This window comes from Ambystoma mexicanum, chromosome 10 (genome assembly GCF_040938575.1).
Source record: "Ambystoma mexicanum isolate Mex_15411 chromosome 10, UKY_AmexF1_1, whole genome shotgun sequence".
In the NCBI taxonomy this organism is placed as follows: Eukaryota; Metazoa; Chordata; class Amphibia; order Caudata; family Ambystomatidae; genus Ambystoma; species Ambystoma mexicanum.
The window spans coordinates 515,239,665-515,267,249 of record NC_090932.1 but is presented as its reverse complement, the minus strand read 5'-3'; the positions used below and the strand labels follow the sequence as shown (position 1 = coordinate 515,267,249).

The 27,585-nt window shown below is 45.1% G+C and overlaps 1 protein-coding gene across 1 annotated transcript in view; it reads left to right on the top strand.

Moving 5' to 3' along the window:
- Positions 1-27,585, top strand: part of LOC138491524 (serotransferrin-A-like) — a 658,259-nt gene that overhangs the window by 116,091 nt on the left and 514,583 nt on the right. Inside the window, exon 3 of the mRNA XM_069618062.1 lies at positions 13,405-13,513. Coding sequence (XP_069474163.1) covers positions 13,405-13,513 — 109 coding nt within the window. The remainder of the gene's footprint in view (positions 1-13,404; positions 13,514-27,585) is intronic.

Here is a 27,585-nt window from a genome sequence, read left to right as displayed (position 1 = left end):
TGTCCGGGGGGGGGGGGCAAAGTTATAGGGGAGGTCCCAAAATGTGTGGAAATCCTCATGGGCACTGTTGAAAACAATTTTTGCTCACGCCTACAGCCCAAACCGCTGGACGGATTTGCACCAAAGTGGGTGCAGGTCCTGCTGAGAACACGTACACCGCGGTAGTCCATGGACATTGCAGCGAACGAACATATTTGGGTTTATTTGATGGCTGAAAGAGGGCCTAGAAAGGGTGGAGGAGTGGAATAAATAACATATGGAGCTTTTGTTATAGATGATAAAAGAGTGTGCAAGTGCTGCTGAGTCTGCAGCCAATTTGGGTGTCTGCGGACATCATTTCAATTGCAGGGGGTTCACGGCGAGTTTGGTTATTTCAAGGTGTATTGTATGTACTTGTTATATGGTTTAATTATATTGTGTTGGATGTGGCAGTGGCCAATAATCTAGCCACTGGGAACACACACTATAGTAATATGTGTATAGTAATTATAGGTACTGTAGGGGGAGTATAGAGTATTTGTAATATGGTGGAATGATATAATTGAAGTATACATGGTATTTATGATTTAGTACAACTGAGGATAGTTGATGTGTGCTCCACCTTTCACACAGTCAACCATTGTATCTCATTAAACGGTTATATGATACCTTTAGCATCATGGACCGGGCACTGGACTGGCTGGCCTGTTTTCCTCACTAACCGCCCTTCCCAGCTGCAACGGGGTTGTTTGTGTTCCACCACCTCAATGTCTACCTGCAGAGTACCCTAGGGTTCTATCCTATGATTGCGGCTCTTCAATATGTATTTTGTCCCTCTGGCTCATCTGATGTTCTTTTTCTTTTCTGATTTCCAGTGTTGTGTTAATGACACAAAGCTTTCCTTAAACGTCCCTCAACTAATGTATTCTCCTTGTTTTTTATCCCAAATTGTTTGACTGCCATCGAGGCATTGTGTGAGGCTAACAGTCTCTTTCTGAATGCCAGTAAGACAGAGATCTTTCGTATTGTGACCCCACTGCACTGTTTTTCTCTTACCCTCTGGTCGCCCTCTTTCGACCTTTTACTCTCACCATCTTGAGAGGCTAAAAAACATGGGATCATCGTTACGTTCTCTCTTTCCTTTAGTCCTTACATTTTGGAACTTGTAAAGGAATCCCATTTTCAGCTCAACCTCCTTATAGGCATTCAACCGTTCCTCCCTTTCCCTCATAAACTCAATGTCTCTAGAGCCATGGTGCTATGTAGGCTGGACTACTGCAACAGCCTCTTCCGTAACCTCCCCCTTTGTTGTCTTTGCACCCTTCGGCTAATGTAAAATAGGGCTGCATAACATATCATTGGCCTGAAGCTCAAGGAATGGCATTGCTGCAAGCCTAAAATGTGTACATTTGCTCCTGGTCGTTTTAGGGATGAAATTCAAGATCTTCTGTATCATTGACAAGGATTTCTGGGGCCTGGAACTACAATATCGCCAATTTTGTCTCCCTACAAACTGCCCTGCTAGAGCCCTCTGGTCCTGTAACTCCATTCCCTGCTTGTCGAATGCTTTTTGAAAAAGAGAGCTGAAGGCATGTGTCTCTCTTTGGCCGGTGCGTCTGTTTGGAACAGCCTTCCTGCTTCTCTTATACTTCCGCTGGACTTCCTTAAGTTTAGGAAACTTTTAAAAAACAGTGCTTTCCTTTGCCTGTTTTACTTAATCGTTTCCCTGGTAACTTACACCACTGCCACTAAGACTGGTGGCCTGGTCACTCATGAACCTCACAGGTTCCAGGCCCTTTATCAAGTTGACACTAGTACACCCCCCGCCATCCTGGCGACTGTATACTCTACCCTTAGGACTCCTGTACACCAGCAGTTAGGCAGTGGCCTCCCACGTTGGCATCATTTGGCACTTTCCTTCTGGGCTCCTATCAGCACTTGGCAATCTCTACTCCTTTTTTCCATTCACGCACTTCTCTTAGTGCACAATAGGTAGGTGCATTTATAGCAGCAGTATGTACATTTCTTTGGGATAAGCAAGGAAAATGCAGCTGCCAAAGATTTCTAGAACATTCTTAAGTGTCAGTTGGAGTGTGGAAGTTTAATGTGTTGATAGGGTTATATGTAGAATTTTCTGATTGGTGGGTAACTATGTGTTAGGATTCCAATGGCGTTGACCCCGTGGTGTAGCCGTTGAATTCCTCAAGGCAATATTCCTCTTGGGTAAAGGTAAAAACCAAAAACATGCCAAGAAGGAGATTGTCCAGTAGATGGAGATCAGTCATCATCCTGGCGCTGCTCCGGATGGGTTTCCAAAGTACTCTGAACAGGATGTACCTGTAACACGAAGTTCATAGATCACCGAATGGTCACAACAGAACTTTCCATACATTCAGTAGACACTAGTGATAACACTAACCTGTAATACAAGTAGCGCTGTATGTCCAGGGACATGGGAAGAAGTCGGAAATAGGTTTTACCTAGAGTAATGACAAGAAGCAAGAAATGTAAGAAACAGAGTGATAAGGAGACAAATAATCAGGGTGATAACAATCAGGGCTTAGCACTGTGGATGGACATGCAGGATCTCACTATGATCGAGAGATGGTAGAAGCTAAAACCAGAGGGCATGAGGACGCCTAGGCCATAAGATGGCTAGTCACAAGTCCACAATTGCCACCAATCCCGACGGCATGCTGACGCCTAGTGGTGAGGTGGCAAGTCTCTAGTCCACAAATGCCACCGGCCCTGATGGCACGAGGATGCCTAGTTGAAGGAAGTCTTATTCCCTGACCAGAGGTGTGATGGATGTCTCTTGTATCCTTAGCGAGAAGAGTGAGTATTCCCCATACCGGATTTGAAAGAGGAGCGGAACGTTATCCTCAATAGATGGTGGAAAGAGAAAATAGCACTGATCTCTGGAACGGTACGAGAAGATTGTTCAGCACACGTACCACTCAATGCTCCATGACCATGTGTACTCCTGAGGAACTTGTTCCAGTGAAGGGTGAGCAGAGCTAGTCAGAACGTCGTAACTGGAAATTAATAATGTGTGGAACGTTCACCAAAGCTAAGGGAAATCCGAACGCAATCCGAGGAACAATCTGGTTTCAGTAACAGGCGGGCAAGTTCAAAAAATCAGATAAGGAAAGTCCAAGCCGGTCGAGTAACACAGCCAAGGTCAAGGTATTGGGCAGACAGTAAACAGGCACAAAGGGAACAGGCAAAGGCACTCTGTAAGGCAAAACGTGGATCCAAAAACCAAAGAGACAAAAGAACAGCAGGCGACAGGATAATCCAGCTCAATTAGAAGCGCTGAGCTGCTTCCCGTACCGGCTTAAGAGCCTAAAGTCACGTGATCGTGAGATACGTTGCATGTGACCATTACGGCGAGGAAGCGACCCAGTTTCCAGGCCAACTGCACGTGCTCTGTGAAACGGGTCCGGGCCGTTAGAAACACCCGATATGCCATAGGAACAGAGCGAATTGAGGGAGAGTTACCCTGCATTGTCTTAGCAGGTAAAGATCTTTTGAAATGCGGAGATCGCAAACTATGAGCCCGAAGCACATTGCTACCTTGTTTCCTAGCACTGTGTGACTGTTTAAAAGCAGAAAATGAGGGATTATTACAAACAAAACAGTAAAAATGGTAGAAGGGTTGTCTTGTGCTATGGTGTGCACATGCAAATCTGGGTTTTTCAATGAGTCATGGCCTGTAAATGGGAATGCGTAGCGAGACCTCTGATAGTTATAACAGTCCATGGATTATAGTCCTTATTGTATGCTAGAGAAAAGTATTTGGGACAGAACATTGTTTATGCTTTTTTTCTGTAGTATAAAATTATCCATTATTCCCATTAGCATAGTAGAAAATACTAATGGAAGTGTTGGAGAATCTTATTGAGTGGTTAACTGTGAAAGGTGGTTCCTAAAGGAACCTTTTTGTTTGGTGTTCTTTTAAAATTGTTATCTATTTTAATTTTTATGCTGGAGGAGCCAGGAAGTAAGATGGGGAGGGAAATGAGGGAATGGGTATCAACCACAGATATGGAGGGGCAGATGGACAGGGGAAGATGTTGCGTGCGCATTAAATCTAAGGTAGCGGGCAGTGTTTCTCATGCTGCGTGTTTGCAGCCTCAAAAGCACTTTGAAACTGCTCCCCTCTACAGGGTAGTGTGTTGCACTATATACAGAGTACCGTTGTCTTGGAAAGATATGGATCAATAGCCTCTTTTAAGACTTGCAAGGTAGCTGCTGGAATTTTGTGCCCCACAGGAGTAGCCTGTGTGGTGGCAGTATTGGTTGAGGAAGATGAGGTAGTCGAAGACAGCCTTGTACTTCCTGAGAAAGGAACAGCCTTTCTCAGAGCATCCCGGTGTTTGGATTTGGTGTGGTGGCACATGCAAGTGGTTCCGTAGGAGTATTGCCGAGGTTGTCCACGACTGGGTACAATGTTGCACTCAGTGCATTTGACCTTCGTGGCCGCACCCGCAATGGTGGTAACGAACCTCCACACCCATGATTGTCTCTGGGTGATGGAGGTAGCCATTGCTTCTATGTCATCTTCCTGGTCCTCTTGATTCTTCTCTGCTTGATTGTGCTTTGTTTGTTGTCTAAACCCTCCTGCTGGTCATGGTGGTGGTGGCTCCTTGGGAGGAGGAACGGCCAAGGCTGATGCCATTTTTTAAGTTAAATAGCAGTTGTGGTAATATTCTTCCAAGTATGTATTCTCTCCTGGATTGCAGATGGAAAATCAATAAGAATAGATCTAGAAGCTGTGCTAGGGTACATTTTCAGTTGGAAACTTCCTAGATCAGCTGAAAATGTAGTATTGAAGTGTTTGTGAAGTGCTGACCCGTTCGTGTACACGTCATCACACCGCACACGTGGTCACGTGACACCGTCTGGAATGTCTGTGATGACGTCAGATGTTTGCGAACGTCGGCGAACAGAAAACGGTGGAAAAAGTAGCAAAAATTCATAAAAGTGTTAAAAGTGTTGCTAGAAGGTGGGGAATGGCACAGTTTTAAGGTGAGACTTTCTAGATCGGCCGAAAATGCTGCTTATTGGGGGTAAGTTTCATATTAGGAAGTTGTTGCAAATTAGGGTGCACTGGTTAAAAACCCATGAAATTCAGTGAAAAAACCTTGTTAAAGGGATGTTATGGTTAGAAGTAATACCGAAATAACCCAGAAATTCGCCAGTTATGGTAAGCTAAGCAACCATAACTCACGCCACCACCGTAGTTTATGGTCTACCCATCGAATTTTTAGCATCGAAGGACATGTCCATAAAATTTTTGCAATGAAAAAATTAGCATCAAATGCATTTTTTTATTTTTAACGGAGGTCCAGCCTCAACCTCCTTGTTTGTTTCCCATTAAAACCCACCCTTACCCTTTACCCCTCAAAAACATGCATTTGATGCATATTTTTCCGTTGCAAACCCCTCGATGCAAATGCATTCGATGGATAGACTTTCGATGGATATACTAGATACCCACCACCGTGCACTGCTAAGACTAACACGCAAGACATCAAAGATTACATCACAAATGCCTTTGATGACATCACTGATGACATCATATATGAAATTCTTTTTTATAAACCGTCTCTACAAGGGGTTGTGTTTATAATATTGGTAATATGATGTCAGGGATGATCAAGAGAGCTATCATAAACTACTTAAGGTTTTAAAAAATGTATTTATATAATCAAAACATATTTCCCACTTAACTTTTTATAGCTAGTAACCTTAACTTTTTAAATAAACATTTTTTTCTCAGAGTTCTATTTTTTAGGTTAAGCATAACTACATATTAGTGTGTTTTGCTAGATGGTATTGCATAGCATATTGATTGTGATAAAGGATGGGGATTGTGTGAATAGATATACATTGTGTGGATGATTGCTGATTGCGGTGAAGAACGCCCATTGTGGTGAAGGGCATTGCAGTGGTGGATGTTTGGTAACTGTGAAAGAGGGTGCAGATTTTGTGAAAGGGTGAGAAGTGGGAGGAGTTGGGATGGGCGATAGGGTGCATATAGTGGAGTAGACTGATGATGGGTATATATGGATTGTGGTGCCTATGGTGGCATGCACTGAGTTTGATATGTGAGGCTGGGTCTAATTAACAATCTTTGCCAATCATTTTTTTAACCAGTTTTCAGTTTCATGTTTTTGAAATAAAATTAGAGGTATGAAGCTACAACCATTTGTTTGCTAAGGAATAACTACAAACATCGATTATTAGATGAGTTTGAAGTTGTGTGCTCGTTTGTTCATATAGCTTATTACACTTTACAAAATGAGATAGAACGTTATGATCTTTTTGACAACCAACAAGTAGAAATGCCAAAACCATTGGCTTTGTCAATGCTTGTTCGATATGTTTATATTTGTGTATTGGTATGTTCAAGAATCACAGTACACTTTGTAAAAGAATTAACGATGCAACAACCATTTGTCAATGAACATCTACAAAGGCCAAAACTATTGGCTCGGCCAATGCTTTTTTGATACTTTTTGCAGTCATATGTTTGCATATCCTAATATGCTTTATGAAACGAAGTAGGAAGGTATGATCAAGTTGGGAAGTAAAGATCCTTTCTTTCTTACTGAAAAACTAAAAATGCCACACCTACTGGCTTTACCAATGTTTATTTTATGCGCATTCAGCTGGATGTTTGTTTAGAATGTGATACTTTTAGAAATGTCAATGAACAACTACAAATGGCACACTTATTGGATTTGGCAGTGCTGGTTAGATGAGTGTTTCGTTTTATGTTTGTAGTTCATGTGACACTTAACATGAAAAGATACATTGACAATTTGCTTTTCAATGAAGAACTGCCAACGCAAAAATGATTGCCTTTGCCAATGCTTGTTGGATGAGTATTCGGCCATACATATGTATATTGTATTATACTTTGAGAAACTAGATACAAAACAATGATCATCTATTTCTCAACGGCCTTCTACAAGGGCCTAAACTATTGCCTTTTCCAGTGCTTGCGAGATGAGATTTCAGTCGCTTGTTCGAATATCATAATACATTTTACAAAATGAGATAATTCATTTATCATATGTTTTGTACATTTTTACATAAGTCTGTGTGTGTCTATATTATTGTATCTATTTGATTGTGGGTTTATATCTGTTTGTATATAATATAACGCTTGAAGGCACAAGATGCAAAGTTATGACCATTTGATTGTTAATGGACTATAAATGGCACAACTATTGGCCTTGACATTACTTGTTAAATGGGTTTTCTGTTGTATGTAACATTTTCACATTACATTTTACAAAGCTTCAACCATTTCTTTGTTGGTGAGGTACAAACCCCTAATCTATCGGCTTTGCCAATGCCTGTTCTTTGTATTGAGTCATTGGTCATAGTAGTTGTATTTTGAACAGTAATCGTATACTTTAAGAAAAGAGATTAGAAGCCACGACTATTTGTCAATGAACAACTACAAAGGACAATTCACGATTTACAAGTTTGGCTGAATCGATATTCCAATTTTTTTAAGCATATTCAACTACAGGGTAAAGTGTACATGTTCACCTAAGAATCGGAATTCAAAGCTGCCAATTTAGAGAATCAGGATCAGAAAATGTATTGTCTCTATGGAGATCTCCATTTTAACATAGTGAAGAAATCTATTTTTTCCAGGTTCTTGTAACTTTTAAATCACTGCATGACTGGTGCAAAATGTAGCATGCATAACCAGGTCAGTCAGGACATGTTGCAATCCTAGATTTGGGAGGCTCCTCAAATTCAAAAGGTATAGGATAATGCATTTTGAAATGTTCCTATGTAACTTGTGATACTTCCTTAACTATACTGTCGCACCTCTGCTGTTTAAGTAAAGTGACAAATAAGTTGAAACAGGTCAACCCAACAACACCATTCAAATTCAGTAACAAAAAAATATTAAAATGATGTTAAGTGTCCGGTGTAACAGAGCAAAACCCCAGAAATTTGGCAGTTGAGGCAAGCAGTACCACCTTAACTCCTAGGCAGTTTGTTCAGCTCATAAGCACACAAATGTTAACGTACGCCATCATCAATTACATCATTTGAAATTGGAAGAAAGTGGTGGCATCACATGTGACATTTCTTGTGAATCACATATGACATCATCAGTGACATCACTGAAAACTCCCTGACAAAGTGCAACATTCTTTTGGTGTATTTATCTATATATTTGGTGAATGGTAACCAAGATGTATGTAATGTATACTAAGTTGAATACGCAAAGGTTATTTTCCAATAGCAAAAAAAAAGATCAAATACCTTTTGAAATGTAATTCAAGCTCTAGATAATCTACAATTCTTTACACCGGAGGAAAATAATGACTTAAAACAGTAGAGTGTATATTCTTCCTATGTAGTTACATCCTTTTGTAACACCACATATGTAATCCTGTCTACACCAGATTACGTTTTACAGGTTGTCACAATGTTACATAAGCATTACCTTTTGAATTTATTAGGGCATACCTCTGCCTTGGTTGAACTTGTACTTGATTTTCTGAGTAAGAAATACAAACAGAATAGCAAACCATAGTCTTCATATGTATTTTACTACTTGTGACAGTGTCGAAGAAGGAACTGGCACAAAGGTGACATGGTGGTTGACAAAGACTTTTATTTTTATCAAAAAAAACCCTCACTTTCCCTATCTTCTAAGAGGGATGTCCCTGCCCCAAACTTCTATTAAAGATGGGCTGTCAGAATGTCAGTCGAAATCAAACTCCACCGTCCAATGTCATAACCTACTTAGAAGGAACTGACACAAAGGTGGCATGGTGGTTGACAAAGACTTTTATTTTTATCAAAAGAAACCCTCACTATCCTTATCTTCTAAGAGGGATGTCCCTGCCCCAAACTTCTACTAAAGATGGGCTGTCAGAATGTCAGTCGAAATCAAACTCCACCGTCCAGTGTCATAACCTACTTCTATCCCTTACACAACAACTAAAGACGAAGGGGGCAATTCATAGAATTCAGCGCAGAAGTAGCACACGTGGCCAGCGTAGAGATGGAGCGTGCGCCAGCATGCGCCAGCCATGTACGCCAATCGTTTGCGCCAAACAGCATTCTGGCGCACCAAGTATTCATGGATTTCCCAAGCCATTTGCAGCCGTGGTGCAGCGAACATCTAGCAGCGCCAGTTACGCCCCCAAGAACGCCCCTTGCGCAAGAAAATACCACAGAAAACCCCAATACGGCGCACCGATCCGCGCTAACCCTGGACCAGTTTATAGGCCCCCTACACGGTAATCACGTGAAAAACTATGCGTAACCCGCTCGCGGCAGCCAAAAAACGTGAAAATCTCCCTGTGCACCCCATTCAATACGCGTACCCTGCTCGTGGCAGTCAAAACATGTGAAAATCTCCCCGTGCACCCCCTTCAATACACGTACCCCGCTAGCGGAAGCCAAAACACATGAAAATCTCCCCACGCACCCCCTTCAATACGCGTACCCCGCTCACGGCAGCCAAAAGGTGTGAAAATCAACTCATGCACCCCCTTGAATACGCGTGCCCCACCTGCGTCAGGCAAATTGCGTGGAAAAACTCCCCCCCCGTGGTGTGTGTTGCCTGCAGGTCATGTTCAGGGGTGATGGGCTGCCTGCAGGGCATGGTCAGGGGTGTAGGGTGGTCCCCTGTGGTGTGGGCTGCCTGCGGGCCATGGTCTGGGTGGATGGGCTGCCTGCGGGGCATGGTCATGGGTTGTAGGGGTGTCCCCTGTGGTGTGGCCTCTTACTACATTTACAGGAGGGTGCTCTGGGGACTCCTTTTCCAATTGACCTCCGGTTTGTGCTTGAAGAACTTTACATTTTTTATTCTTGATCTCCTTCAAGCAGAGATATGTGTGGTCAAATCCTTTAGCTATTGCCATAGCTTGTGATGGCAAAGGATTTCCTAACATCCACAAACGATCTTGAATCAGGGGGTCCTTGTTCTGGATGATGATTTGATTCCTGATCAGCTCTTCTAATTTGATGTCTGCCCCCAAATCGACATGTGTGAGCAAGTTTCTTGATGGCTGCCACATACTCCTCCACTGATTCAGCATCCATCTGAGACTAGTATAGATATTATATCTATTGATGGCGACATTGATCACTGGGGCATAATACTTATCTAACTGTCTCAAGGCCCATTCATGTACGACCAAGTCACAATTTTTGTCACCAGACAATTCCGGCAACTCCCTGTATTTGTGTTGACCCTCAGGTCCCAAAACATGCAACAATAACAATTTCCTTTTCTGCGGAATCAAACCCACTTGTTCAACAGTCTTAATGTCGTTTTCACAGTATTCTTTCTACTCTTGCCACAATATGGCGGGGCAAAAAGCTCTCTGGTGGATGTACAGTAATGCCTTGCATGTTGAATTATGCTATCAACTTTTTTTTGTTTTTGTTAGCAATGCACGTTCAAGAGCATGCCAATATTACCATGATCAAGGCTGGGTTCCAGTCAGGCCACATTTGTTATACCCTTTTCCTTTTAAAATTCTTTAAATGTTAAATGTTAAAGATATTTGTACCGCGCACCGTCACCAACGAATTGGTCCCCAGGCGCTCTGGCGGATCTGTAAACGATAAGGTGGGATGGGTTAGTAAGGTGAAGAGGGAGTAGGATAGTGAGAGGAGTGGTGTTCTGTGGGCAGCTTCAGCTCGGTATACACCAGATACTGAGCTTTGGTGCAGGTATTGGATCGGTGTCAGTCCGTGTGTGCTGTTGCGCCGGCTTATGTGTTGTTGCAGTGTTGTGAAGTGCGTGCGGCTTGTGGCTTGTGATGCGAGAGATGGTTGTGTGAGTTTTTGAGTGAGATAAGTATGCAGAGTTTGAGGTTATATTGGTTTTAAAAAAAATGTTTTACACACTGAGAATAAAATGAGGCTTCAGAGCAATGTGGATCACCGGATGGGCCTTGACTAGCCCTTATGTCCATCAAAATGGCAGCACTTTGAGTCAAGCTATGGGGTGCTTTACTCTAGCATCATTATCAGCTGTTGATGCTGCAGTTCATGCATGCATTTGGGAAAACTTTGCCTCCAAAGATAAGGTGAACGCTTAATGCTGCAAAAAGTCTCAACTTGGCCCACCTGTATTTCCGATGCTCATCAGGAGGGAGTAGCTGCCAGACCGACCTCATTTCCTCTGAACGCCGTCTGACTCTACAGCTCACTGCAGGGTTTCACGCCAGTCATCAAGTGTCATTGGCAGCCTCATCGCCAAATGTAGTGTCCAAGTGAAAGAAACTGGAACTTCAAAGTAAGCAGTAACAATTACTTTATTCTTCTTAACCAAATGACCCTGTGCTCCCTGCAACACCGGACATCCACTTTCAACCGTCTCACACTACGCACACTCATTCCACACCATGACCCATACATTCCACAACACACACACTCACTATTCCAGTCACCACTCACACTGGAGGGAGCACACGTAAGAAAACTACACTAGGCAATTGTCATGACCACTGTGAGGGGGCACAAGTTGTGCCACAAGCAGGCTCCACCAGAACCCTGAGGGCCTTAAAACCACTGCAAAAGGGCTCCTGGAGCCAGTCCTGGTGCCTTTTGCACCAGGCTCATATGTAGGAAGGAAGGGCTCTTCAAACTAGGTCCCATTTATGTACATGAGCCTTTAAATCCAACATGGAAGCACCCACACAGTCTAATTCTAAGAAACAAGCCAGGCAGACTAGTGTTTTGGGTGTGGCCGGCCTGGAACTACTTTCCCTGGTACTACTTTACCTGGGCTATATAAACCACACTCTGACTCCAGAACACACTTTGTGTGTTCTTTTGTGTGTTCTGCAACCAGCAGTGTGACGCTCACCGTGCCCAGCTCCTGGTCTTCAGCATCTTCCTGTAATCCTGCAAAAACAAAAACAAGATTATTCTGTCTGAGAAAACACCATCCAGCACCCAGCATCTCAACTGGGCTGCAATCTGCGAAAACCGAGAGAAGAAGAAACATCACTCACCTGTCAGTACTAGCTTAAGGACTTCCGGCGAACCGCTACCACAGCTGCTGTCCGAACATTGTGACCTGCAATAACAAGAAAGGGAAAAACAATATTAGAATGCGCCATTCCAAAACATCGAATTCCATCAGTCTTACCTGAATTCCATTGCGCCACTCCACGCTTTCATCCAGAGCACCACAGCATCATCTGCAAAGGAAAAGAGATATATTCAGGTTCACTTTCAATATTAAACAACCGCACAGCACTGTACTTACCTTAACGGATTCCGGGGGCCTGTTTTTCATCGCGCTCTCATCCACTTGCAGGACCAGAGCGGCGTGTGAGGAGAAGAAGAAGAAAACACAGGTTAGCTTTACAGGACAATAAAGGCGCTGCGCTTTGCGCTTTCTCTTACCTGGAAACGTGCCTCTCCATCCGGCACGCCAGCATCAAGACCTTCGCACCTGAAAAGAAGGAGATAAAGACATTGACGAATTCCCACCATAAACAGAACAAAGACTTATAATTAACAAACCTACCTGCTTACCAGCAGATTCGGGGTCACAGCAGGCCTAGGCCCAAGGAAGGTGTACTGCACCAGTGAAGCAACTCGGGCACCTCGCCAACAAACGTCAAGCACCCCCTGCACAAGAAACGCAGGAGGGTTAGCCCACCATACAAATAACTAAGATTCATTATTCAGCACTGGGCAACTACGCATCCAGGGTTCCAGATCTCAGAGCATTCCGGACGGCCCCGGGGATATCAGGTGAGCTAACAGCAATCACCTTTGAACAGGAGAGTAAAAGAAAACCAAGACATGTGTTTCTGCTTTATTGGGTGTCATCAGTGAGGCACAGCAGTCTCTTTGGGCACAGAGAGAAAGTGGTCCACATTTGGACTATTGGTACACACTTATGGTGCAGCCACATGTGGTATGCAAAATAACAAGAAGGAGTATACAACATCAACAATCCAGAATGAACAAACTGTAAATATGCTGTGGCCACCATATACAAATATATTTAACTTACTCTAAAAGACTTCATAGCAATAGTTGTAACATGAACACGCAACAGAATTAAGACAATTATTGCCAATTCTCCTAAAGGCAGGATCACATCGTGTTAAACTGATCAGTTTTCTCCCCAAGCTGAGAGGGCTGTAGAAAAGGCAGTCCTGAAAACAAGGTAATTGGGGGCCTCACTTAGAGAGTTAGGCAGTACGCTGGGTGATTTAGTGGCCCCTTGTAAGTTTCTGTCAGTGTTTTATTAGCCAAATAATACCAATGTCTTAATACATAAATCAATAGTTACTACTTTAATATTTGCTGCTAGTCAGAGATGGCATTTACCTGGTTGTATTCTAGATTTGTTTAAGATTATTATAGTTTTTGGTAATCCAGGATTTCTTTCTCTTCCAGCAAGGTGAGGCAGATGCCATTTGTGTGGACGGTGGGGATGTTTATGAGGCTGGGTTAACTCCCTACAAACTGAAGCCCATCTTGGCAGAAGACTATGGAAGTGGGAAAGGTTTGTCTACAGTCAATATTACCTTTGTGTTCCTCTCAGACTTTTTTATGTTAATTATATATATGAAACAAATGTATGGGCAAATGTAGGAACCTGCACCCGCCTGTGGTATTTTTTATGCTGCTGAGAAATTGAATCCCCAAAACCCTTGGGATAACCTACCATTTAGTCAGTATTTACGCTACAGACCAATTGTTCCAGCCATTAAGAATATGAGAAACAAGCACAACAACTAACATCTAGAATCAGCTCACATGGGTATCCACAGAAATTGCTCAAGCAGGCCTAGAAAAGAGCCAAAAACATACCTCACAAAGTCATGCTACAATAACACCTGAAAAACAGTGACCAACAGGGTACGATCACAGTGGTACTGAGTTACTCACTCTTGCTAAACAAAATAAAAAGAGAAGTAAAAAAATGATGACCAATTCTGAATTTCGGCTTCATTCAGGTCAGTGAGCCAAGATTCGCCATACAAAGGAGGAAATGTCTGAGAGACGTCTTGGTTCATTCTTACCAATGCAAATACTCAGAAACGCATGATCAATCCACACGATGTTCTCTTACAAGGGCCACGCAACATCGTCCCTGTGGCTTGTGTTCTGTCTGTGAACAAACACATCAATGTCTCACAATTGACATAGGTTGGAACACACCATGGACACAAAACACATCACAAAATGTAACTCTAACAATGTTATTGATCTAATTACATGTCCATGTGGCCTGCGTCACATAGGCATGACCAACAGACCAGTGAAGAAGCGCATTATTTACGGACCAAAAGCGATCATGCACCTTTGGTTGAACATTTTTTGAATGAAAAACATACTGAGTCAAATTTCAAATGGACCATACTGGAACAAATAAAACCACCTCATAGAGAAGGAGATGTTAATGCAATATTCTTAAAAAGAGAACAAAGTTGCATATTTAGATTATGAACTGATACAAATGGCCTCAATGAGGCCATTGCATGGCAACTTGTGTCTACAGTATGACTAATTCCCCTTTGGCTGCATCACCCATTGGGCATTTTTGCTGCACACTGATTGATTAAATCTCCTGTTTTTAAAGGACAGTACAGCCTTTCCCATTGGTCTTTTACATGTAAGAAAAGACCAATAATTAAATCTGGTGAACAAACTGGAGAGACTGACAAAACAAATGAGCACTGACCATGGAAATCAGTAACAATACTTTTCTATCCATGAAGCTACACATATGTAGCTTTGCCAAATGCTGCACAACACAGTATCTGTAAATGCTTCTCTATATTGGCACCATTCAAACAAAATGAAATTAATGGTGTTTTCATGTTTATGTAAAATCATGGGAGAGTTCTTTCATATTTTGCTAATGAAACGTATTATTTCAGTTTTTTCACGTAACCATCTTCCAAGTAATCACATGGGAAGAATCAGAAAGGTTGGATACAGGCAAAGCATGGTGATGAGATACACAATGTTGTGTCCCATACAAAGATGGCAACCGTAATTGCGTGGTCAGAAATCAATGACAAACTTATTCAATGGGATATAAACTGCTCACAATAGCACTCACTGTAAGAGGCATTAGTGATAGAAGTGATTAGCAGAATCTTTTATCCCAGGTAAGAAGACATCAAGTGAACCCCTATGTCTTCGTTTTTTGTGTCTTTTACGAGACTAGCCACTTTAGACCCAAGTCTGTCCCACTGTCCCCCCTTAACTTTTTGTCTTTCCCATTCAGTGGGCGATTAATGGCGCATGTACATTGACCTGACCCGATAGTGGTGGATGAGTACCTTACACCTATGACTCGCTCACTTTATTGATTTATTTATTATCTAGTCAAAAACATGTTTGTAAAAATGATTGTTAAAAAGAGGAACTTTTTTCTCTTTGCTGTCTCTGCTGTAGACATAAAGATAACACTTTGAGTGTGATTCCTGAAAAATAAGCAGGTGATACCAGACCCCTATTGAAATCCTCTTGCTCCCCCAATTTTGGAAGTAGCAAGTCCTGAAGTAGGCAGCTCAATAAATTAAGACCACTGAAACCGGTTGACTACTAGTGGGATATCATTAATGGAATTGATATAACCTAAGAGAATTTGCCTTTTTTGTTAACATTACAACAATATTATTTTTAAAAAAGATTGTTTACCTTTTTTCATTGTTGAAGGATAGAGAAGAAGTAAAAATAAAAGGATTTAATTTCTTTCTTGGTCCATGTTAATTTTTCGAATTTTTTCTTGGGTAATGATTAAACAGGATGAGCCTCATTACAACCCAGGCGTTAAGGAGTTAACGGCGCCGTAAAAGGTGTCGGCGCCGTTAAACCATTAACGCCTGATTACGCGGTCCCTTTTGCGGGTTGCACTTTAACGCCTGCTTTTAGCAGTGCATTTACGGTGCCGTAATTAGCGCCTTCCCCATTCCCATTGAGCCCTATGGGCCAAAAATGGGAATGGGGAAGGGGCCATGGTGAATGGGGAATTACCACCCCGCCAACCTTGGAATGGGGCGGTAATTTCGCCATTCACCATGGCGGACCCCGGCATGGACCATGGTGCTAATAGCACTATGGTTTAGCGCCGGGGTCGTAATGAGGCCCGATGTGTGGATTCGTACACATGGTGATTAGAAAAGTAGGTTTAGCTCTCTTCTATCAACTTTCCTAGATAGGTGGCATAACACCACGTGCTAGGGAAAGAATAGTGTTTCCTATAGGGCAAGAGACCATGGGCCTCATTACGACCCAGGCGCTAATAGGTTAACGGCGCCGTAAAAGGCTGCGGCACCGTTAACCTATTAGTGCCTAATTACGAGGTCCCTTTGCGGGACCCGACCTTACCGGGTGGTTTTACCAGCCTTTAAAGTAGGGACCCGCAAAGGGACCTTGGTGCTAAGTACGGTGCCGCAATTTGCTGCACCGTACTTAGCGCCTTCCCCATTCCCATTGAGCCCTACGGGGCAAAAATGGGAATGGGGAAGGGCCATGGCGGCATGGGGAATTACTGCCCCGCCAACCTTGGAATGGGGTGGAAATTCCCCATTCCGCCATGGCGGACACCGGCATGGACCATGGTGCACCATGGTCCTCCGCCTGGGTCGTAATGAGGCCCCATGACATTTTAGCACCAGACAATCAGAATGATTCTTTCTACTATGTGTTAAAATTCTAATTATGAGTTTTTGAAAGCATCAGCGTACCTGATTGGCCTAATATTGTTGCGTGAGATAGGGAATCAGACATCTTTCTTTAAGTTTCAGGATATGACTTCTGAACCTTTGCTTATGGATTGTTATGTTGTTCACAGTCCCTGATACTATGGCAATGCGCGAGCTGCACCTCTTAACTTAAGCTGCCATGGTCTTTGACTAATGTATAAGTTGTATTTACATGTTAGTGGGGCTGGGTGACTTTAAGAGAATTTGCTCTGGCAATGTTGCAATTCCAGGACTGTATACAAAGGGACATATTCCCCAAAATATAAGAAAATTAAAAGAAGTGTAGAAGATGCTCATCTCCTTTTTAGCACAAGTGATATGTGCTAGAACATTTCATTACTTAAGCACATATTAAGACTCTGACACCACAAATTAAACCTTTAACGTGGCACTTAATGAAGAAAGTTCAAGAAACGTTTGGTCCCAAAAATATCAAAATACTCCTTATTTCCTCCCAAAATTCGGATTGAGTTTTAATGTCTCGCAGATCCTCCACATCATTCTTGCATAGAGGTAAACAGTTTGTAAACTATCACTGGATGACAGTTTCTATTTATCGTTTATAGCACAAACCCAGCTCGAGAACAGTGGAGAGCTATCGTGAACACATCTACATCTAACCTTCACAAATCTGAATCCTACCATGTAGCCACGACTGAGTATTTGTTTGATTTATTCAAGCAGCATTTTAACATCCTCTTGACGCATTTGTTTTGATTCCATCAGAAATCAATATTTCCAGGAGGTATATTAGTTTTCTATCCATCATTTGGTAATGTTCTCGGAAATGTCTTTTGTTTTACTCTGATTTACTTTATAGTCGCACAAAACCACAAACACTAATTTCATAAGTTGATGTGAATTAGGGTAATTGTCTGTTCGTAACTTTGCTGACCTCTTATGATGTACAAAATGTCCATACAGAATCTTTGTGCCAATGATCCATTAAATCAAAGAAGATAGAGCTTGAGATGTTCTGCCTGACCAATTAACCACACTACATATCTAGCAACTTCCCAGCAAAGAATTAAAGTAAGACTCCAGGACAACCTAGAGGTACCTTTTGTACTTGATTTCTGTTCTTTTTACTGAGTTCAGTAAATAGTCCTACCAGCGGTACTGGCCTGTGCATGAAATAACACACAGTGCAAAATCAGGTTCTCTATTCTATCCCAGCAGGGACTATCACTGCCCTCAGTCAACAATTACTGTAGCAGAGCCCTTCCCTAGAATCTTATGTGGAGATTTTATATGGCAGAGGGAGACCTATGAAGTAACACATATGCAGGTTTCGGTCTGTTTACCGCTAACAATGCATCCATAGGAAGCTATAACTGCAGCCCTTCTTCTGTACAGACCACTATACGTCCTAATAACCACTCCAGCAAAAAGTCAGGAAAAACTTAAACAAGACACCATTTTGAACTCCCCTAGAGTGTCTCTTGACAGATGCCTACCTTTGATTTTCTGTATAGCTAACACAGCTAGTGGGAAAAACTGTTCTAATCTTATTTCTAAATCAAATCATCTTGCATCATTAATGACAACCTAAGGTTGATCATTTCAGAGCAGTCATATGACACCACTTTTACACTATGAACCGTTGAAATTATGATAGAAGCTAAATGCAAAAAGCTTGCTGCATCTTAAATCCTTTTTAGTTCTCCCCCTACCACTTAGTACCTCTCTCTACTTTTCCTATTGCAGACACCATCATTGTCAACAAGAATCTTAGTAATCAACCACCCCTTCACCGGACAAGGTGTTGCACAAAAAATAACCTCTCTCATTCAAGACCCACTCTGAGACACCCTACCTTAACACAATCCCTGATTTCCACACATCAGCAATGTCTGGTCCCCCTTCCCTCATTCTCATGGAAAATTTGTCGCTCAATATAGAGATGAAGAGGTGACTATACCAAGGCCCACTCACTATTGTTCCACACTAGGACTTTAGAAATCCAACGCATGCTTGCCACCCACATTAGATAACAGTGCTCTCCCCTAAACCTGACACAAAGCTTAACAGCCATACTCAGACACCTTTCTCTAAATTCTCTGCAAACAACATGACTGTAGGATTACGCCATGCAATGGAAATTGCCACAAATATAATTAATCTTATGGAAGAACACAAGACAGGCCTCCTAGGTATCACAGACACCTGGTTAATTTCAAACTGTTCTATGCTTAACATCACCAATCCAAAAGATTCAAAATTCACTTTCTAAATCAACTTAACCAACTAGGTGGAGTTGCTGCATGGATCTACCCTAAGGAACATCCAAAGCCGTGTCTGCAAACCAGTGTTTAAAGCTCTTTTGAGGACTTGTCTATTAAATATTTTGTAAATGCTAACATTATGGTTACAGTGGTGGTATCTTACAGATCACTTGCACATGATGTGAGGGTTTGTCCTGCTGGGTCATAAATCTAAACAGGATCTGTCCAACTATGGCTGAATGACATGCAGGTTGGTGGATTCCCAGCACACCACATTTGCCAAATCACTTGGGTGCATCATTGAAAGCAATCTCTCTTTCTGGCAATGGATCCATGTTTCGCTCTGCGGGGTCTTTCCCCTACAGCAAATACCTTTCAAAAAGGTTCCCTCAATGCCAACCCTATATCCCACCCAGATAAGCTTCTGCAAAAGGGAGTTTCTTCTTCACACCCTTTCTCATGCTACCACAAAAGATGGGTTCCCCCTTGAACCACGTGACCTCTGCACCCCCCCAACTCATGTATCCACTCACTTACCTGTGGACGTGGCACCAGCTTGCTTCTAGTCTGCTCCTCTCCATTTCCGCGTTGTCTGCGCATCTCCCTGCCACAGTGTTCTTTATCACTTTGATCTTGTGTAGTGCAATATGCTCTACAAAAGACCACCCTGATAATCGATCAGGCAATGATCCAGGTGTTGGAGAGGGAAGAGTGCAGTGAGAACTTAAGCTGCACAAACTGACAACATACATTTTCTACAATATGTACAGATAATTAGATATCAATATACTATTTTTCATAAGTTTTATATACAGTATGTGCAGGCAGGAGAAAAGACAAGGGGATCTGTGGTGGATAAGGTTAGGGTACCCTTGCAGGGAGAGGAGATGAATTTTAAGGAGGGATTTGAAGGCAGGCAAAGGAGAGACATTTTTTTTTTTAACTTTTATTTATTTAGCTTGGTAGCACAACATAGGGGAGCAACGTACAAGGTAAGTACAGTGCAATAACAGTTTAGGTGATACAGGCATACAGCGACTGCTTACAATTTGGTTGTTAACTTGAAACACATATACAGAGTGAGTGCGAGGCTGGAGAGACTGCAACTCAGGAGGGGTAACCGGGGCGAGAGAGGGTAATAGCTGGAAATGATGCATCCGATGCTGCACTCAAATCGGAAATGTAGGATGGAAATTTGAGCCAAACATCTCTGGGTCTTGAGTGAGTGGGTTGCAATAGGGACCAGGTTTCCTCAGTGTCTGAGGCCCAAGTGACTGCCTTGAGCCACTGTGCATGAATGGGGGGTGTGGGTTGAAGCCAGCAGAGTAGAACAGATCGCACTGCGAGTAGCATGCAAAGGCCAGCCAGTTTTTTGGAGTCCCGGCGAAGTTCGGGGAAATCGTGGAAGAGACATCTCATTGGTTAAGGGCTGATGGGGTGCTCAAGGATCGACGACATGGTTGAGCACACCATACTCCAAAATTGGGTAAGGCGGGGTCAGGACCAGATCATGTGAATGTAGTCAGCGGTATCATGACCACACCTGGGGCATCTTGGGGAGTGGTCATTAAGCATGCGATGTAGTCTGCTCGGGGTATAATGGAACCTATGAAGTACCTTAAGCTGAATTAGTTTGAAGCAGGAGTTGAAGGATACCCCGTGTATGCGTGCACACATGTGAGCCCAGCGTTCGTCGGTCACCTCTACCCGAGGTCATCCCCCCATGCACACCTCAGTTTAGTGAATACTGGAGTGGATCTGGTTTGAACCATGTTGTAAGGTCTAGATACTTTAGCCCTAGTGGGCGTAGGAGAAGTCAGTTCTTCAATAGCAGGGTCGTCTAGTGGTATCGCTGGGAACTTATTTTTATTTAAGGGTTTTCCGGATGGACGAGTACTGGAGCCATATAGGCGGTCTCCGTCTCAGGGATAATGGGAGGTCTGGCCATTCGATGAAGTTGCCCTGTACGAAGATGTCACGGATCAACTCATATCCCGCCTTGGCCCAACGGCGCACCATGGGCAGCGGTACCCATGGGACCCCTGGGTGAAAGTTCCAGAGCGGGAGGTTACCATGAAATGGGTGGTCATTGCCAAGCAGTTTCCACGTTTTTGTTAATGCCAGGGATGTGCAGGCCACCGGGTAAAGTGAGTCTGGACCCGATGGGATGGGTTGAACTGCTAGAGAGCGGATGCTCCGGTCGCTGACTGTTAGTTTTTCGAGTCTGACATGTGGAGGGGGGTCTATTGTGTTGAACCAGTGTGACATTAATTGGATTTTAGCAACCAGCCAGTTTTTGAAGAAATCAGGGGCTCCAAAGCCACCACCATCCATCAGCAGTTCCAAGTTTAAGACGGACCGCACCCGAGTGCCACAAAAAGGAGTTAATCGTGCGAGTCAGTGTTCGAAAGAAGCCCTCGCCTGGCCATAAGGGGATGTTAGTGAACCTGTAAAGAACTTGGGGCAGTACTATGATCTTCAGTATCCCTATTCTGCCTGCAAGGGAGATCGGTAGCTTACTCCAACCTAGAGTCCTGGCTGCAAGGTTCACGAGATAATTTTCCTCGAAGGTCGAATCGAACTGTCGAGTTATTTCTATCCCGAGATAGGTGAATCTTGAATCTTGACTGAGCCCACGTGAACCCCAGGGTATCAGGAGGGGGAAGAGTGCAATCTGTGAGCGGGAAGAGGGTTGATTTCGCACAGTTCACTTTAAGGCCTGAAATGTAACTGAAACGGATAACGTCCTTTAATATCGGGGGAAAATTGATGGGGGGAGACCGAATGAAGAGAAGCGCGTCGTCGGCGTACAGGGACACTATATCAGCCTGGCCCGCAGTTTGCAACCCTCTATGTGCGTGGAATTGGCGTAGCATATCAGCAAATGGTTCTATTGCTATGGCGAAGACCAGGGGAGAGAATGGGCAACCCTGCCTCGTCCCCCTAGCGATCTTGAAGAGGGGGGAGCATCGGTCCTCAGTGCGGACCCTGGCCACCGGATCAGAGTAAAGTAGTCTGACCCAGGAGAGAAAGGAGGGGCCAAATTTGCATTTTTTAAGGACCCGGCAGAGGTACCTCCACGAGACAGAATCAAATGCTTTTTGCATGTCAAGAGTGGCGGCTACCGCATGCAAATTTGGATTTATTCTGCTAATTATATTAAAGAGGCGTCTCAGGTTCAAGGAGGTGGAGCGTCCTGAGATGAGGCCTGCTTGTTTACAGTGGATAACGTGTGGCATGCAGGGGGCAAGACGTAGCTCTAACAATTTGGCGTATATTTTGGCATTGCAATTTATGAGCGAGAGTGGGCGGTGCGAGCCGCATTGTGTGTGGGGTGTTTGCCAGGTTTAAGTAAGACGGGTATCGTGGCTTCTCGGAGTGATGGGGGAAATGTGCCTGTCTCCACTGATTCCTCCCAAAGGGCTATTAGGGGGGGAAGTAGGAGTGATTTGTAGCATTTATAAAATTCGATTGGGATGCCATCAGAGCCAGGGGCCTTCCCCGAGGAAAGGGAGTCCACAGCGTCTGAGAACTCCTCAGGGGAAAGTGGAGAGTTGAGGAATCCGATGGCCTCAGGAGAGAGAACCGAGAGGGGGAGGGCGTCGAGGTAAGAGTCGATCTCCACCGTCGAGGCATTATCTGCATTGGCATACAGGGCTTCATAAAAGGTAAAAAATTCCGAGTTGATGTCCTGCGATGAGACCGCTAGAGAGCTATCTGGTCTCTCAACCCCAGGAATATGCGGGGCACCGAGCTCGCGGCAGATAAGCCTAGCCAGGAAACGGCCAGGGTATTCACCCTCTCCATATTTCCTTGCCAGGCCGGGGTTGTCACGGTCTGCCAGGGACCGGAATGTGTCGAGTTCCGCTCCTATAGATGCCAGGGCCTCAGGGGTTTGGAGTAGTGAACATTGGGCTTCCAGAATCGATAGTTTGGATTCACTTTCAGCAATATCCCTCCGGATTGTTCTAAGGATACCACTTTCCTTAGACAGCACTATGCCCGTAATGTAAGCCTTAAAAGATTCCCATAGAGTAGCCTGTGAAGATACCGAATCTGTGTTTATTTCAAAGAACTCCTCGATGACTATCTCTAGCCCAGAGCTAAATAAAGGGTCAAGGAGAGAGTGAGGATTCATCCTCCAATGTCTAGTACGGTCGCAATCCGGGCCCCAGCACATGGTGATGGTCACTGGTGAATGGTCAGATAGGGTTCTAGGAAGAATCATTAGTTGCGTCACATTCTTTATCAGTATATCAGAGATTACCCATCTATCAATTCGGGAATAGGAGTCATGCACCGAGGAGTAGAAGGAGTAGGAGCGGGAGTCGGGATAGAGGACTCTCCATGCATCGACCATTGCGAGGCAGGGGAGAGATGACAGTGTAGTATAGGCTGCATTGGTGAGTTGACGGGGCCTGGACCCGGATCTGTCGAGGGTCACATCAAAAATCGTATTGAAGTCAGCCCCCCAGAGAATTGGAACTAGGGGGAAGCCATCAAGAAGGGACGTGAGATGTGTATAAAATTCAGGGTCGTCGATGTTAGGACCATAAATATTCAGTAGGACCACCTCCCTGTTCTGAAGCGTGGCATGGAGTAGCACATATCTGCCCTGGAGCTCTATCTGTGAGGATATAAGAGCAAACTTAAGATTCTTGTGAATAAGGGTCATGACCCCGCGACTTTGGGTAGAGACGTTAGTAAAGTATCTTTGGGGGCCCCACATTTTGGCAAATTTCACACATTGTTCAGCGCAGGCATGTGTCTCTTGCAGAAAAAGGATTTTGGCCCCATGTCGTTCGGCCTGTAGCTGGAGTTGTCTCACTGTCTTATAATTGCCCAAGCCCCGCACATTCCAACTCATGAAAGTCAGATTATCTTCGGTTACCAGTGTAGAAATGTTCGTATCATATCAATGTTGATGTCTGATGGATCACTTTAGCAGCCCTGCAGCCCCATCCATTCAATGTTACCTCGTGCTCAGCCCTCGCTGCCATCACCAAGCTTTTTATAACATAACACCCAACATATCCCACCCCCACCCATAACCCTCCCCCAAACAGAGGAATGAGAACCCCCGAAACCCATTAACCAAATCCAAACCAGTGGCATCAACGCCGGGGGGCCTGTGGGCCGGCCTGGTGGCGATGCTCCGGGGTGTAGGCAAATCAGGATAAACATGGTGCCTGACAATAACATTGTACGTAACTTGAAGAGGGTTTTGCACGCATGAGTGTGGCACAGTCGTGTAATGGTGAACCAATCTGATCTTGATGGAGAGTAGTAGGCTCATATATTTCAGGCGTAGAGAGGTAGCTGGTGCTGGCGACCTCTCGACAGGGTAGCGTGACAGGCGTAGAAAGATGGTTTAGGGGAGGCTTAGCCAGGGAAGTGTTTGTCAATGAATCTGGAGGCCTCCTCTGGAATTGTAAAAAAATACACCTGTTAGCGTGTTCAATGCTTAGTTTAGCAGGATACAGCATGGAGTATTTAACTCTGTGGTCTCTTAGCCTCTTCTTTACCGCCAGGAAGGTCTTATGATCCTGCTGGACAGCTACTGGGAAGTCAGGGTATAGGTGTATTCTTGCTCCTCCCAACAGAAGTTCACCCTTAATTCTTGCGGCCCTGAGGAGGGCATCGCGGTCTCGGAAGTTCAGAACCCTAGCTATGATGGGGCGTGGAGGCGTGCCCGGTTTGGGTTTAGCTGTTAAGGCTCGGTGTGCTCTCTCTGTCGCAAACTGTGGGGAGAGCTTCGGAGAATCAAGGAGTGACAGTAGTGTATGTTCGACATAGTCCTTCATCGGCTCATTGACACCATCCTCGGGAACACCGATAATGCGGAGGTTATTTCGCCTCAATCGGGACTCAAGGTCCTCATTCTTCTTCTCAACCTCGAGGACTCGGTTGGAAAGCGCAGAGACCTCCGCACGCAGGGAGCCCAGGTTATCCTCCTCGGTGGAACTCACTCTTGTCTCGATCTCTGACACCCGACCGTCAGTTCTCTCGATGTGGGCCTTGATGGAGGGTATGGTGCCATTCATGTCGTCAAGTTTGGAATGGAGTGTGGTGAAGCCCTCACAGATGAATTCCATCATGTTCTGAGAGTCTGGAGGGAAAGATGATGATGAGTTAGTTGGGGCCTGCTCCGGCACTTCCTCAGTCTATCTCGACGGAGTCTTTGCGAACATGTTAATGGAGCACTGCTTTTTCCCGGCTCCTTTGGTCATTGTGTCGATAACAAGACTTGAGAGGAACGAAGAAGGATTTATGGCACCCCAGGCAGTGTGGGAAGAGGTCCGGCAGGGTACAGCGCATTGGAAGTCAGTGCTGCGTACACTAGTAGGAGGAGATCGCACGGGGTAATGGTAGGATATTATATCCGCCTCTCCGTTGGATCGGGCGCCCCCCCGAGTATTGCAGGAGGTTGAACTGGCGTGCCTCGGCAGATCACACTATTTGCGTGGTGTGCCCCAGAAGGGGGGGCCCAGAGGGTCAAGCAGGCGGCAGAGGGACCCAACGCCCGCCCTTACGTCTTCACGGTAGATGTGGTTGACACCGTAGACAGTGAGATCCCAGCCCACAACGGGGGAGCAGTGAGTGGAGCCTCAAGCCCCCATGTGCGTGAGTGATCTGGTGCAAACGTTGTTGGTTGCTGAGGATTCGGTCACAGTGCCCCAGTTCCTAAACTCAGGAGGCTGACAGATCAAGGATCAGTAGTCCAGTTGTTTGGGGGGGTTGCTGAGGAACGCCACCTCCCCTGTCTCGTTGGATTGTGCGCGGCCTGCTTCTGGATAACCAATATAATAATAATAATTTGGCATTTATATAGCGCTACGAACCCTTAGGTATCTGAGCGCTGCTTATTATTACCCACTGTGTGTGGTGCTCATTTATCGACCACGGAAGGATGAAAGGCTGAGTTTGGCCCTGCCGGGATTCGAACCTGCATTAGCAGGCTCTGCACGGATGTCAAAGCGAACGCTCTAATCGCTGTGCCACTTGACCGGCAATATGAATATTGGGAGGTCAGGATGCATGCCCCGTTGTCAACAGACTCCACACCGCTGTCTCAGGGATAATTGGTGTGACCCGCGGAAGACACCAAACAGTGTGTGGGGCACACAGCCAGAATGGGCAGGGGGCCACGCCAAATTAACCAGGAACTTGTGTCTCCCCAGGCACGGCACAGGGATCCAGTGTGGTTAAAGCCACATGTAGAGGTTCACAGGGAGAGTGGGAGGGACTGGCTGCATCCACGCCACGGGGGCACCATGAGGGAAGGAGGATCTGAGCCAGGACAGGGTCCGGGCCGCAGCACGCCCTCAGGCGCAGGCCATAAAGTCCCAGGGCATCCGCTTGCAAGGGCGTCTGGTCAGTGCCCCCCCAGGGCAGTGCAGTCTCATATTATATCTTAGCCATGTGGGTTCGTTATCAAGGGACTGATGGTAGTCACTCTGTAGATCACACTATATTTTATGTAAATTTCGTGGGTATCAATGGGGGTGCTTGAGGTATTTATCCCCCACGTACCTTATGGCCGCCGAGGTCCATGTATTTTACCTCTCGTTGTTGGGGATGCGTGGCACCTGGAATCCATTGGTGCGCTGTGGCTCAACCCCGGGTGTTGAAGTCTCGTTGAGGAGAGGGGGAGAGGCCCGCCGCCGAGCCACCCTCGTGCTCCACAGCAGACACTGCGGGGGGAACAGATCACAGCCGAGGCAGGAGACAGCCTGCCTCCCAGAGCGGGCGTCGGCACAGGCCGCTGGGATCCCAGTCCGCCTCGGGTCACGCATGCTCTGTCGGCGGCTTCAAATCTCACCGGTGGCATGGGGCACCAGCGCTCGCGTTAACTCCCTCGAGTCTCTGCTGCAAGGCAGCACGGTGGGAACGACCTTCCCCCGGCGGGTTCCCACAAGGCTGGTGGGGTGTCCCGAGGATATGAGGCAGGTCGGCTTGCTTCCCCTCCAGCGCCGGATTTGGCGCGCAACTTCGCAGCCGTTGGCGAATGGCCGCGGTCGTAAGAGTACTTGATCCCCGGGTTCCCGACACCGTTTCTGGTCAGGATTTGGACCGGGTGGTCCCCAAGCCAGCTGCTTTCGAATCGTAGCAGTTAGGTTCACTCTGGAAAACGAAGAGGCACAGGATCAAAGAGAAAGTAATCTTCCAGCCGCGGAGCTCACAGATCAGGCGGCCATCTTGGTCGGCGCACAACAGCATCCCCCCAAAGAGAGACATTTTTAAGTCTGGGGTGAGGAGTTTTCAGTGAAGAGGGGCAAGGACAGGGAAGGTGCAGACGCAGGAGGCTGCACAACTGGGCCTGGAAGAAAGAGCTTAAGTGAAGGGTACTAGATGGGGATTGATGGGGGATGGAGTAAGCCAAAGGGAGAGGCCCAGGCTATGGATAGACTTAAAGATGAGTAGAAGGAATTTAAGTCCCCTTCCCAGCACTTGTCTGCACTTACTTTTCACTTGCCACCAGTTGGCCCTTATTATTATTCATCTTGTTATTCTGCTTCCCCTGTCCTGCATGTTCCCCTCTCCCTTTCCCTTGCACTTTTCCCTTCCCCTCTACCCTTGCACTTGCGCGATCTGAATGACACTTGGCCTAGTAGGATCGTTGTCTGTCT